This window comes from Chlamydotis macqueenii, chromosome 8 (genome assembly GCF_036417535.1).
Source record: "Chlamydotis macqueenii isolate bChlMac1 chromosome 8, bChlMac1.mat, whole genome shotgun sequence".
Classification (NCBI taxonomy): Eukaryota; Metazoa; Chordata; class Aves; order Otidiformes; family Otididae; genus Chlamydotis; species Chlamydotis macqueenii.
This window is the reverse complement of record NC_141563.1, coordinates 19,226,636-19,241,672: the sequence shown is the minus strand read 5'-3', so window position 1 is coordinate 19,241,672 and position 15,037 is coordinate 19,226,636. Positions and strand designations below refer to the sequence as shown.

Below are 15,037 nucleotides of genomic sequence, written 5' to 3'. Positions count from 1 at the left end.
TTGCAAAGGCCAAATGTCTGTATTTTAATAAGTTAGAAGAAATCCAGATATAGAAGCCATAGAGTCACTGAAATGTTAACAAGTTAATATATTTTAAAGCAAATATAACAGTGTACACATAAAAACCATTTAATACAAAGTGAAAACCATTAGATGCACCTACTAATGCAGATTTTTGGTTATTTTCAGCTCTTTCACTAAAACTTGGAAACAACGCTCTTCATTTCAGATACACCAGGTTAAGTGGTGAAACTGATCTATAGCAAGCAAATCACTGCCTCTTCATTTGCCTAGGGAAGGCAGTCACTCCAGAAGGGCATCCGGACAAAACAGGCTGTGCACATTTGCCCCACTCGCTAAGCTATACAGGAAACCAGATGTGGATTGATTGCTACTTTTGAATATTAAAGCTCAGTAAGTGCATCCTTGCTGTACAAGAAAAAAAAAAATTAAAGTGACAACATAGAAAACTGGCAACAGATAACCGTATCTGCCTAAAATATACACATATGATACATAATTATGGGCCATGCTGGCCAGTACATAAGTCTGTTCAGGAGCAAAATCTTTAATTGCACAGATTAGAAAACTGGACAGATGCTTTTACAGAGCAAAGCACAAGCTTTGGTTTATGCTTAGACAGTGAACATTAAACTTTCTATTTTTATTACAACTCCCATTATGAAAAACAGCTTCTTTCACTGCTACATGCAATAGTTGTGTGTCTGTGAATCAGCACTTCATTCCATACAATGAAATGAAGCTCACTGTCTTATTCAATGAACCCATTAGCTGTATCTAGACTGGGAATGCATTAAATCTTAATCAAAGGCTACTGAATTACAAAAAAAATTGACTTATTTCCTTCACAATTCCCCAGCCCTCCCCCCAATTTTTAAAATGCTGCATATATAAAAATAACTCAAATATGGCACAAAAGTGGGATTCTCAAGGGAAGGCAAAGGGTAAAGGGAAGTCTCCACTGGCAACATCAACAGATTGCATACAGTCCAAGAGGAATTTGCACCCTATACAAAATGAGCTTCCCTGTGTTCTAGCTCTTGGATCCTTTTTGGTCTCAGTCTCTGGTAAGTAGGCTTCAGGTCTGTGGGGTGAATATCCTCTGAGCAATTTTTTTGTTCATTTGTGTTTTGTTCAGAATCACCTGATGGAAGTGCACAGCTCCTAGCCAGTTTTACAGTATTATCCTGGTGAAGCACAGAGCTAGCACTGGTTGGTGCAGAAGCTTTAGCACAAGAACTCTCTTCATTTTGTTTTGCTTTGTTACAGGGTGGTTTATAAAATGTCCCTGGAGGTGGTTGCAGTGTTCTTGGTGCTCTGAAGGCAGCAAGAGGATTGGCATCAGGACCATTCCCTTCTGTTGCTGTCCTTCCTGATCTGACAGAAACAGAATATGGCTTACTAGGAAGAATGGCATTAGCTGAATTGTTATCAGTGCTGCAAGATGAAGATAAGGCACCTGCAGTTCCACTCTCAACTGCTCGATTCTCCTGGGGCACATTAGTCACGATCATTGCTGTCCTTGCTGTGATATCATACTGTTTATATTGCTTGTCCCAAGTTTTTCGCAGCATCTGGGTGTCGTAACAAGGAAGTCTGCAGCCAGTACTAACAGCAGGTAGTGCCTTCGCCTCTGAAACTTCTTCAATAGTAGGGCTTCTGCCAAGCTTCTCTGGACTTACTGGTCCTGCATTTTGTGAATTTCTTTCATTCAAAACAGATGGAGGCAGTATTCGGTCTACAGGTAGGCTCACAGGGCGAGTAGCTGGTTTTGTCCTTGGAATCCGCAATGGAACTTTGGTAATCTGACGGTTAGGTTTTGCAGGAAATAAACTAATTTTACAGCTGTCTTCACCTAGATGAACAAATGAATCATTGTCTCTCTCTGAAGCTGGACTCACATCATCACCTAGAAACAGACAAATACATGTGACTGGATCTTTGCACCAACCATAAAGAGAAGTCTGCAAGACTTTTGCCAACATAATATGAGCTTTATTGATCCCCTGACAGTTGGTATTTTAATGGGATAACAGTTTTTAGGCATACCTTGTATACATACCAGGAGTGTCCTACTGTGACGAAGTGTTAGCATTTCAATAGCAGTAAAAAACATACTGTACAAATGTAACTAAGAAAGACACTAAGGAGAAAACAGGCAAAGAAACACTGCATTTTTCTTTTTTTTTTTTGCTTGTGCTTTCCCACCCCTGAATATTTTCAGTTTTAATATGTTTCAGAATGTTGCACTGTTAATGTACAGGACATGACTGCACTCCTAACACCAGTGGAAAAAATCAGTATAATGGAAAGGGATCATGTATAGTTACTCCTAAATATTTTTCCTAAATAAAGTAAATTAAATCACATTTACATTAAAACAAAACATTATAGTAGCACAGGCAGATAAAACAGAAAAAAATATTATATGAGATTTATAGTTAGGGTAGCAAACCTGGCTCTTTTGGCGCAGAAATATTAATATCCAAAATGCTGGTAGCTGATGATTCTGTCAGAAAATTACTCTTCCCAGAGCCTTCTGGTTTAATTCCAGTGAGTGGCAATGATACACATTCTGGGGGAAAACAACAGTCAAAACATCTTAATTGCTAGATATTGGTTTGCAGCATCATAGTGGATTTCAGAAATCCACAGTCACAGCATAATTATCTTTTTTTTTTTTTTTAAAAGAGAGAAACCAAAACACTGTTGTACTCTCTTACCAAATACTTCAAGCTCTGATTCCATAAACACAGGTTTCTTGAAAGGCTTTAGAAAGGTTTAATTCTGTATTCCTCTTACAAAGATAAATAGCACATCAAGCAATAATAAGCACGGTTTATCACTTGTTTGTGTCTAAATTGAAGAGATGCATGCACTATAATCTAATGCATCCATAACATATTCACCCACCCCAAGACTCAATAAAAGCACACTAACCAGTTACAGGTGTATCTACTTGTTCTTTTGTATTCTTGCTATTGTTTGATTCCAAAAACAATGCAGCTGTTTCTGAAGCTCTGCTTTCACTTGGAGCTATCAGAGTACCCTGTTAATAAAAGTCAGAGCAAAAGTAAATGAGAGCTCAAAAGGAAAGGCAGTCCTTTAAAAAAAGCCCACAAAGATTTAATAGGAATGTGCTCTGAAACACTACAGCATTTGGTACAGAAGTCAAGCTGGCACAGGTAACATTGCGGCAGCACAAGAAAAGTTACTCACTTCCTTCACAGCAACAAACGACTTCCTCTGCTGCTGTGGCTCCCTCTCTTCTGCTGATAAAGCAACTCTGACTGTAATGGCAGTTTCTCCAGACTGAGATGTGCTCGGAAGTGCTTTCAGTGAAACATCAAATATCTTTTCATAGTATGTTATCAGCAGCTCCACTACCCGGGCCTGATAAGGGTAATCCACAAGTGATGACAAAGAAACTGTAGCATCTGTTTGACGTGGCCTGATCAGAGTTGGGCCAAATATTATGCCAAGGTTGCTGGCTGACATTTTATTTTCATCAGACTGTTCTGTAACCCTGCATAAAGTGGGGAAAGAAAACCCCAAGAGTTAGAGGGTTTTACTACTTTAGAAATATTTTAGATATTAACATATTACTTCTAAAGAGGCCAAAAGATAATTTAAAAAATGAAGGTGGATTTGGCAGGCAGGAGAATCTTCAGTGCAGACTGCATTTAACACCAGCTTGGACTAAGTGCTTTCTACACAGTGTTTTTATGTCCTATTTCGTCAATGTTATTTGTGGCTATTTGACATTTCTAAGGTTGGGGACAAGAACATCTCTCTCATTTTAAGTAATAATATAACTGTGGCCATATTACCCATTCTTATTGGCAGTCATCAGCTCAGTACATCCTTATCACACCCAGCATTTGGACCACAAGAAGAGAAATGTAATTGGAGAATGATTATTAACAGACATGATACAAGTTTCAATTTTCTGTTAATAGCCACCAAATCACTGCCCTATCTGGGTCATATCCTGATTTAAATCACACCTAGATCCCTGCAGTTGCCACTAGTTACTACTTGCTGACCCCAATACTACCAGAGAATCAAGAATAATGGAGCTCAGCTCATACCCTCATTTCTTAACATTTCCTTTTTTCTCTCATCTGAGAATTCATTACATTAGAAAAAGAAACAGCAACAGAACAGTGTCTAAGGCATATGTGACTTCTTTCTCTACAGTCATCAAAAGGTTGCAAGAGTTTCCATGCAGCATGTAGTGGTTTATTTTTCAACATCAGTTTGCATTTAAAGTCTTTTCTTACCTGTGAAGGTGTCCAATAAGGTACTGAAGGGTGTTATAGTTTGGTACAGGCAGCTGTTTCAGAAGGTCTTTAATTTTAATGATAATCCTATTCAGCTCAATACAGATTGACTGTCTTTTCTTTGATTTCGGGCTAGCTTGTTTAGCATCCAATTCCTCATTAACATTCTGGCTTTCTTTTGCAAGTCCAATGAATTCATTGTAAAGTCGAAACAAAATCAAGGGTTCTGGAAGCTGGAGAAATAAGAACATTTCAGAAACATACTCAAGTCTGAATTTTAACTTTGTTGTTTCCTTCCTGTTTTTCTTCCACTTTGTCTGATCTAGCATCTTTTCTTAGATTATGACATTGTTTAATCCTTGTTCATTAGCTCAAACCACAATTTGTCAAATCCAGTCCCAGGTAATGAAACCATTCTTCCTGACACCTTTCTCCAGAAATCGTTTGCTAGCCCTTTCCTGCAATAGCTTCAGGATTGAGCATTTATCAATACAGGTACAGATTTCAATAAAATGATTGCTATGTACTGCATATGTACAAATACCATGACAACAGAGCAGCTATTCATTTTTACAGTCTTTGGTAGTATATTACATGTGGTATCAAGTTTGGCCTATCTTCCATTTTTTAAAATTGGATTTTAGGCCATGTAACATTAATCTTTAATTGTGATTTAATTACTGTCTCAGTATGAAACTGAATGTTAATAATAATTAACATTAAAAAAAATAATTTTAAAAGACAAAACCCTCAAACCTGACCTGGCTATTTACACCACCTCAGCTTAGATAAAAGCAAAAATTAGGAAGACTAGATAAAAGTCAAAATAATTAGTTTTAATAATTAGGTTTGGATAGGATTTCACTCAGGACTCTGTCTAAAAATATCTTAACAGCATGTTTCTAGCACTATTCCTGCATTTAAAATTAGGTTTACCTAAATACCACACCAACACATCAGCTACAAAGGAAGTAATAAGACCAGAATAAAACACATTGACTTATAATTATAAGCCCTATTCAAAATACAGCATAGTGCCTCAAATTCAGATTAGATATTAGGAAAAAAATTTTTACAATGAGGGTGGTGGAACACTGGAAGAGGTTGCCTGGAGAGGTGGTGGATGCCCCATCCCCAGAAACATTTAAGGCCAGGTTGGACAGGGCTCTGAGCAACCTGATCTGGTTGGAGATGCCCCTGCTCCTTGCAGGGGGGTTGGACTAGATGGTTTTTAAAGGTCCCTTCCAACCCTAACGATTCTATGATTCTATAAATTGGTACCCTGGTACGATGTATATAATGTGCCATCTTTTTACTTGAATAAGTAGGCAGAGTACAGCTTTGTAATTTTTCAAAAGCGTTTAACTTAATGGTGATGATCATAGGATTGGAATGCTCATCTGACAGCCAGTGTAAGAAAGAGGACAGGACCATGCAGCTAAGGATTATTCCTTTCAGGGTTAATGAGTTTTCAGAGTGACTTAGTAATTTCACTGGGCAAAAGCCTAGCCTCATTTTTTCAGATACATACTGAAACTGTTTCAGAAAACTCGATCAAGAAGCTTTAAAGCTCCATTTTGAAAGAAAAAGATGGATAATTCCTCCATAATAAACGCATCATCTTGACCATTGTAAGTATTTGTTTAAATTTTTGTTAGCATATATTAACAGCAATATATTAGCATTTGTCTGGAGGAGGAAGCAAGAATACGGTAATGTTTTAAGCTTCACATAAGACAGGCAAATTCAGTAACCAGAAAGCTTTTAGAAATTAAAGCTTCATTACAAGTGGATAAACAAAACTTGTTCTGCATATGGTACTAATATTTAAAGAGACATTATGCCCATGTGGAATACAGATCGTAATACCATCAGTCAGTGATCTCACAGCTTTCCCTGCCCCTGTCACAAGGCTCCACATGAAAATAAAGAAGCCTACTGCAAATATACAAGGCACTCAATTTCAGCTGCACGACTGCTGAAAAGGATTTTTTTTCCTCTTGGACTGAAGAAATATACTACACTACTATGGTTTTCCTTCTGACCTCTAAGTACATACCTGGCGGAGATACAACTTGAGAACATTGCTGATATCATGTGCATAAAGTTCTGAGAGCTCGACCAAATCCTTTCCATTTTCAAAAGCTTGACAAAGCTTTTCAACTCTTGATTTGGCTCCATTCACACGATAGATGCCCTGAAATTAAAAGACCAGAACAACTCTATTTTAACTTGAAAAGCAAGTATAAAACACAGATGACATCAACAGTACAGCATTAACATCTTAAAAGATTTTTTTTTTTAATTTAAGATTGTTCATGTTTAAGTTTTATAAACAAACTTGAGCATACCTTGACATTCAGTGCTCTGCTTTCAATTTCTGACGTACACTTTTTGATGATGAAAGGAATGCCATCGGGAACATTTTTAGCAGCTTGGGCAAATTCCACTCCAAACAAGTGAAGCCTTCCATGTAGTTTTTTGTGCCCACACTGAATAGCTAAAGTCTCTAAACATTTTTTATGGCATGCAAGTGAACACTACAGGGGAGGAAAAAAAAAGCACATGGTTTGATACAATCTGACACCATAAGAAATATCTCTGCTGTTTGTCATCCCATATGTGAGCAAAAGGAAAGATTTATTAGTCTGTTGTGCTTTTGCTTTGAGTTCATGATGATTATACAAGCCACAAAGTCTGTACTTTTTATAGAGAAAAATAATGCAAGTTTCCAAAACTCCCAGCTTTACATAAATCCAAAACAGCAATTTAAACTACTTTTCAACTTACCTCCTCACATTCGGCTCCATGAAATACCACTAAGCTGTCACATTCTCTGCATTTAGATGGAGCTCTCAGCTTCCGTAGTTTGTGCGTTTGTGCTGCTTTAGACATATTGGCATTTCTAAAAGGTCCTGGAGAATTTGCCGTTTCAGATGTCAGATCATTTAAACCTGCAGAGAATTTCTCTGTTACAGTCATTCTAATATCTACTATTGGGATAGGGTATTTATTCTGATTTTTTAAGAATTCTGCTGCAGAACACAAGAATTCTGTAAGTAAATCGCAACTATCAAAGTAATCAAAAACATTTCAATTACAAAGAAGCAAAACAATGTAACAGATTACACAACTGACACATTAACTACCAAATAATCTTACTTAAAAGTGAAATCAAACAATCAGTTTTTCATTTTTAAGTATTTCCGTTTTCTCCTGTATTAACAGCACGTGAAAATATTAGGACATTTAATTCCAACTGCCCTGCAGTTCAGGCATTCATGACAGTTTCATTCTATGTATTCCAAAATCCTGTACTGGAGGATGAAAGATGACATCACTGTTTGGACTCCAGTGTTTCTGGAATGCTTAAAGAAGCATACTTCACAGCAGGAAAGAATTAACAGACACTCACACCAGAACCCATATAAAATAAAAGAAGAATCACTGATACTCAGTCTCCTATGATAGCAACAAAATATCTTTTGGATTCTAAAACAGAATAGCAACTGGTGCTTTTTGTGAACAATTTTTTTTCAAGCAATTTACTTAAAATGCTAGCAGCAACTCTGTGAAGCAAAATACTGTTTCACAAATAAAAACTTAAAATTAACACATACAGTTAATTACCCAGAAAGCTTCTTAAAAGCTCAAGTATTGATTAAACAATGCCACTCCAAGTGAAAGTTTGCATTCATTAACATGTTGCCATGCTTTAAGCCTGGATCTATATTAGTATTGTTAACCACAGGCTCATTCCTAGAAGGCAAAGTATACATTTAGGAAATAAGGACTAACTGAAGAATTTCCTAAAGGCTTTACTGAGCAAGTGCCACAAATATTTTGGAACTACTATGGCAGTACTGCAGACATCCCATAGGATGATTTCTGATAATCCAGTTAAGGTTTCGGTACCAATGTGGCAACGTTGTATTTACAGAGTCAAAATTCATTTGAAAATTAGAAATGGTCTGGTCAAATCTGGGACAGAGAAACTTATTTATCTAAGCTGAAGACAGTAAAATCCCTAAACATTTGGATTGGCCTTTTTCCAATTTGCCAATTACCAACTCTCCGTACATGTGCATTTCACTTCAAAGTTTAGAGGCGATCTTAAATACCTCAGTGTCATGTAGCTAATTTTAAATGCAAATGTCTGGAGGGAATGGTTAGTGGATCATTACATTTTCCTCAGGAAGGTGAAGACATGGGTGTAACCCATACAGTTAATCTAAATGTATGAAGACATTTCTGCACTGCTTCATCAAAATTACCTGAACATTATTCTTAAGCTCTCAACCTCAAGTGGATGCACACTGTATTGAAAAACAATGCTGTTTGTAATCGCAGCCTTGTTAATGTACTTTTCTTCAACACGTTAAAAAGAAAAGCCACACTCTACAACAAAAACCTTCTTCTGAGGGCTTAAGATATGGAAACAACATTACCACAGTCTGAAGGAGATGGTGGCTCTCTTTCATCAAGATCATCTGCAGATGACATAGTACCAGTGGAAGGTGTTCGGGGGAGTCGTCTTTTAAAATCCCCTAGAGGATGAGAAAAATTCTCAGAAAGCTGTTAAGTACCAGTTCCACCCAATTGCTTATTTGCATTATAGGCTCTGTCCAACACTTGCTAAACTAGCAATGATGTCTTCATTAATATAAAATAGTCCAGAGAAAATACTTCAAATTAGTATAGCAGTGACTGCAGCTGTACCTGGGCTAGCAGATGGAGAATCCATGGATCGTGACTCGCTGCTTCCCCCTGCACTTTCAGAATCACTGCACATTCCTCCACTCTGGTTGCCAACTGACCATGATCTGAATGGTGGTGGCCCTCGCATTGCTTTTGAAAAAATCCACAAATTTCAAGTGTCAGTGACAAAATTATATTATTTTTATTTAAAGACTATGATCATATTCAAAATAGGAAATTATTCCAAAAGTTAAACAAACATGCAATATAGTGAAAAAATCCCACAGCATATATTCCTGTTAAAGCTTCAGGATGTAAGAAAATGAATTTGAGAAACTTGACACTTGTGCTTTTGCAATAGACCTGAATTCAACATAGTTATTTAAAAAACAATAGATTTAAAATTGCTGAAGTTAATTGAAATAGTTTAGTACACTGAGCTTGACAGTAATTGCTGTTTGAATTGCATTTCACCTCTTTTCTTGCCAAAAAATCTAGGTATACATACAGGTCGTTTTCCATTTGTCCTTATGCTCAAGTACCTGACTTTTTATAGGCTTCAAACTTTAAAATACATGTTTTTAACCCCTTCAGTGCTACATTTCTGACAGTGAGACATCAAGCACCTGTTTTTTCTGGTATTTTTATTTAGAGACTGAACTCCAGATGAAATACAGAAGGAATACCTTGGATATCTGTGCTGCTGGAAGATCTCTTCTCTCCAATCTTTTGCGAACGATGATAAATTGGGCTTCCTACATCATCTAACGTCTGTGCAGGAAAATCTCCTGAACATTGAGATAAGTTACCATGTGACGTATGGACACTGTTGGTCAACTGCTTATTAAAAACCCTTCAGAAAGAAGAAAATAATTTGAAGAGTGAATAAGATAATTAAATGAATAAGAACTAAACGAAAAGCAATTTTTTTTTATCCCTGGGCACTAAAAAATGCTTAATTTAATTACTGTTTATGAACATACATATTTAGCATGTAATTATTAAAGCCCAAATTAAAAAAAAAAAGGGGGTGGCAATTTATTTTTAATTAAATATATGTGATTTCTCAATGTTCGCTCTCCCCCCCCCCATCTAAGTCAGCTTTTCCACAGCTCTGCAAGGTATTGGAACTGTTATTTTGCAGACTTCAAAAAAACAGCAAATCTGTTTATCTAAAGACTAGAATAATTCAGAGGCTATTGCACCCTACTTTTATGTTTTCCTCCAAAAGGTTTGCTGCCCGTCATCAACACATATAAACATATAGGTGTTAAAATGCTGTGCTTTTTTTTAAAGTACAGAAAATATGTTTAAGCTGCCAGAGAGCTTATAGTCAGTGCATTGTGAAAACCTGCTCTCAAGATAAGGACTGAAAACAGTTAACAGCAGTTAACGTAAAATGCTGAAGTACTCTGTGGACAAAATGGCCTGCTAGCCAAGTCAGCACTCAGGAAGCTGTTCCTTATTCAATTCTACCCTATCCAGCTGAAGGAAATAAAGACTTAAACACATTAAAATTTGCATTTGTCCAAGCTACTGTCCCTTAAAAAAAATGCAGACCTAAATAATAAAAACGATCACTTCAAGTACACGAAGAATCACAAAGCCATGTCAAAGAAAACAAAAGGTGGGGAGAGAAGGAGAAAAAACACACTCCTATAAATCTTAAGCAGTAAATAACTTAGAGACCACACAAAGAGTTTGAAATTTCATGCTCATCAGTTTCTTGGGGAGCTGCATAGTTAAATCCCTCTAAGTCAAAGTTTATGAGTATAGCCTAAATCAGTCTTAAAAGGCAGGAAATTTACAGACAAGAACTAAGAATCTCAGCTTTAACTTCGAATTTCCTGGCTTTTGTTGGTAGAAGTCTGACTCAAGTGTTAGGTTTTTGTATTTAGTTTCCTTTTGAAAGATGACGACACTTTCCTGTAGAACTGTGAAACACACAGATTGGAATGGATACTATGGTGCTTTAGTGCCAAGATTACTATTTTACAAGTTAAAGGTGGAAAAGCATTTGGCATACTGACACTAGTAGTTGTCTTCTTGTCTTGTAGTCAGTACTTCTACATAAGCTGTATCTTCAGCAGATTAACAGTAAAATTGTAATTTCACATAGGTTGGAAAAAATAATTACGTTACAGCATAGGGACATTTGGACTCTAAACTTTTGTTTAGTCACATAGCATGAGACAGAAATTGAGCAACACTTCTTGCCAAAAAAGTTGCCAAACAAACAACATGAAAGAAGGCATTGTAGCAGCAGGCCTGCAGAAGAGGAAAAGTACTTCCTCAGACTTTCTGAACTGATTATCAAATACTCCTGCCACATCACATTACAGAGTTAAACATTTACATTTTTCATATTGACCAGTATCTACATTAAAATAGTAACAAGTCAACTCTTGCACAACAATTGTCAATGTTTTAGCAAATCTTATTGCATAAACTGACATTCTGCTTTGGAATTCAAAGTCAGGTTTTAAAGTCAACATTATATATAATCTACCAAAAGATGAGTCAAAGAAATACACGATGGTAAAGCACGGTAAGAATACTAGGATTCATTTTATTCCTCAAAAAAATGTTGGTTTATTGTTAAACATGTGTGTCTACCATTTCATTCTAAACCAAGCAAATGCTACCTATAATTTGGGACTTACCCATCAACCTGGGAACTCTGGATTTCAAAAGATCCTGATTCAATAGGAACACCTTCCTTTGGCAAACTTTTCACAAACTCCGAATACTGCTGACCAGGGTCATAGAGTTTGGCACTCTCACAGAGGGACTGGCAGTTAACTGGAAGAGATACAACCTGAGCATGCTGTAGCTGGAAGAGGTTAACTGTTGCCTGTTAGGAGAAAAAAAAAATTCAGTATATGTAGATAATTTATTACATATTTCACTTGTACTTTGCTCAACCTAAATTAATATCTCAACAGAAAATTATTTAAACAGTAAGACTAAAAAATTATTTAAACAGTAAGACTAAAAAATTCTAGAAAATAAGAGCATTTGTAGGGATCGACTTTGTGCAAGATTCCTGAAAGTCAACTGCAAAAACTTAATCCATAGTATAAATACTAGTATTCCTCTTCTCTCTGGGTTATTAAATCCTTCAGGTAGCAAAGGCAGTTCCAATGACTTCCCACCTTGGGTTGATCATGATAAACAGCAAGGTTTGTTGCTATCAAAAAGGCAATTTTCATGCTCTGGAGGAAATGTTAGTCACCACCACAGTGATGAAGTAGTTGGAATTCCAAACCCAGATAAGCTCCGTATCACCTTGAGACAAGAAATGGACAAAACTCCTTGTCCCGACAGAAGAGATTAACTGAACGTTTTCTTTGTTAAATTACATAAAACTTCTGAAATATTGTATCACAAGGCAGAGACCAGGGAAGGGGGACAGTGTATAGCTGGTTCTTCAGCTTCAGGGTTGTAAAGTAGCCTGCGATTTCGATATACTTGAACAGGTAAGTTTATCTAAGCTTTCTACTGGTCTTATGGGTTGCCTTTTGGCTTGCTTGCGAAGGGGGTGATGCGTGTTTGCTTGTTTTTTTTTTTTATTTTCCCTCCCGCTGCCCCACCGTTAAATTGTCTTTTGTCTCATCTAAAAAAAATGTACATGCTTTTCTATTGCCATAATGCACTTTTAATTTTTTTTTAAAAGCCATATATGTAGATACACTGTTTTGACAATCCTTTGCTTATTTACACACATTTAATACATTAAATTAGTTGCAATAGATCTTGTAGCAATCGAGACTGTCATCAAGATTAACACGCTGCAGCATGAAGCCTGGTAATGTCCATTATGTGCTTGAGCCAAATTACAGGAACTCTTAAGCAAGAGAGTAACACTACTGCCATCAATATTCTTAGGGAGATTTTAAAATAATTGTGCAGTCAGGGTTCTTACAAGGAAACAGCTCATAAAACTAAAACAAAATAAAACCACTGAGGATGTATACAACATCCTATTTTTAAAAAAAAACTCCTAAAAGATAGACAACACACAAACATTAAAAATTTTCCTTCGTTTTCTATTGGCTTGACTTCTGTCCTTCTCTTAGTCTTAACAACATTTACATATCTGTGCCAAATGTATTTTAAAAAGCATGCTTACAGCTTTAAGAGTAAGATCACACTGGTAAATAAGCTCACGAAGCTGTGTTAAGACATCACTTTTAAAGCTTTCCAAATCATTTCTTTTTTCTTCAACCTCTGCCATGCTTGCTTTATAGTGTTCATTGGCCTCTTCAGCCTAGAGAAAACACAATATAAAGGGTTGATGAACTACATGCCTTGATTCTAGAAGCAAGAAAACCAAAAACCCACAAGATGCTTGTAATTGGAGGTTCCTATTTAGGATGAAAGCCTGAAAGAGCATAGCATGATTAAAATGAAGAATTATGAACAGAACGCTTGCTCAGTTGGTCACATTGAGAAAGCACAAGTAAAACCAGCGTAGGCTTAACTTTAAAAGCAAGGAAAAAAACACTCTTACTTTTTGAAGAGCTTCCTCTTCTAGCCTTCGTTTTTTTTCCAGTTGCTTGCTGAAATCTTTCACAAAGCTTCCACTTGAACTAAGATGTTCCTCCTCAGCACGAGCAGTGCAGGATTTTGCTTTTTCATACTCATCTTGACGCTGTGTATACAGCAACTTTGCTTTTTTTAGAGCTGCTTCCAGCTCTTGCTGCAGAATGCAACAAAAGAAAAAAGTGAAAGAACTAATGATTTTAAATTTCCAGTTATTTAATGTGATATTTAAAGAGGCTGTTACACACAGGTCTGTACGCTGCAGTTCAAAGTATCATAGAAAGATAGCCTCTTACAAATACAAATATGTAATGAAATTGACAGTTGCATACTACATAACAGCCTAGTTTGAAAGTTTTGTCCTTTTCAAGAATTTTAGATTGAACACTTAGATATGAAAGAAATACCAACCATTTTTTTCTGTTCTCGCTGCCAAAGCTCCTTGATATCTTTCCTTTGTCTATCCAACTCATTTTTCCTTCCAAGAAGAGGCTAGATAGGAAATATTAATAGAGTACATAAAACGCTTATAGGCTGCAAGTTTGTTCTTTTGAATAATCTGTGCTGTTACAAAACTTTTTAACAACCTAAACAATATCTTGGTCTTTTTCTTTACGCTTACCTGCACAAATTTGTTAGTCTGGAGAGCAGCAGCTGTTTGTTGCCAAAGTTGATTGATCTCAATATCATTTTGGAAAGCATTAACGAATATTGATTGGAATGGCATGTAATCCTAAAAACACACATAACAAAACATTAATGTTCTAGGTAAAGTAGAGTTATGCAGACGTTCTAAATGGCTGTATAATTGAACCAGATTTTCAATTAAATTTAGAAAGTTATTTATATATGTGTGGAAGTCAGAGTTAGGTATGAACGTAGAAAATGACTAATTTTCTCAGCTATGTTTCATTTTACTAGGAAAACACTATGAAAAAAAGTCTGCAAATCCAAATCACAAAGCACACAAGATGTTAGACAGAAAAAAAAAAAACATATTGTGAATACTCTAAGGCTATTCTGCATTTTCAACAAAAATAAATTTATTTATCCAAATTTCCACAGGATCTGAAGACATAAAATATAACAGATCTTTTAACTAGCGATTTACAGTATAAATAAATTCTGTATCAACTTAAAAATCCATTTCTCAACAACCCCAAAATTTCACTTTTGGGCAAGGCAGCTAATACATATTTAAGACTTTTCAAAAAGCTCCTAAGATGTACTCACCTGGTGTCCAACAACAGCTTTAGCAGTTTCAGCCATTTTTGCTAAGTTTTTAGCACACTCCACTTCTGTTAAAAAAATTCACAGTTACTGTTTACACTGACAATTGTACCACATGCTAAATGCTTTTTATATTCTTCCTCTAACAGATAGAGGGGACTACCTTCACTTTGTTACAGGCCTTTAATTATAGGAAATGTGTAATAGTTCTGTCTACTTCAGCAGAACAGCTACTAATTTAGAAATCACATTATTGACAG

General features: G+C 36.1%; 1 protein-coding gene across 4 annotated transcripts in view; it reads right to left on the bottom strand.

The window, feature by feature from the left end:
* ARHGAP29 (Rho GTPase activating protein 29) overlaps positions 1-15,037 on the bottom strand; it is a 51,407-nt gene continuing 36,370 nt past the window's right edge. For 2 of the 4 annotated variants that reach the window (XM_010121808.2, XM_086753611.1), the window contains 17 exons: positions 14,781-14,845; positions 14,170-14,280; positions 13,959-14,039; positions 13,516-13,704; positions 13,135-13,272; positions 11,666-11,856; positions 9,689-9,855; positions 9,024-9,152; positions 8,753-8,851; positions 7,095-7,258; positions 6,656-6,844; positions 6,364-6,501; positions 4,305-4,537; positions 3,241-3,547; positions 2,962-3,070; positions 2,477-2,596; positions 1-1,930 (listed from right to left, as the gene is read on the bottom strand). In XM_010121808.2, the coding sequence (XP_010120110.2) occupies positions 1,029-1,930; positions 2,477-2,596; positions 2,962-3,070; positions 3,241-3,547; positions 4,305-4,537; positions 6,364-6,501; positions 6,656-6,844; positions 7,095-7,258; positions 8,753-8,851; positions 9,024-9,152; positions 9,689-9,855; positions 11,666-11,856; positions 13,135-13,272; positions 13,516-13,704; positions 13,959-14,039; positions 14,170-14,280; positions 14,781-14,845 (3,332 nt within the window). In that variant the 3' untranslated portion in view covers positions 1-1,028. The remainder of the gene's footprint in view (positions 1,931-2,476; positions 2,597-2,961; positions 3,071-3,240; positions 3,548-4,304; positions 4,538-6,363; positions 6,502-6,655; positions 6,845-7,094; positions 7,259-8,752; positions 8,852-9,023; positions 9,153-9,688; positions 9,856-11,665; positions 11,857-13,134; positions 13,273-13,515; positions 13,705-13,958; positions 14,040-14,169; positions 14,281-14,780; positions 14,846-15,037) is intronic. The other 2 variants (XM_086753610.1, XM_086753612.1) reach the window with 2 other exon arrangements.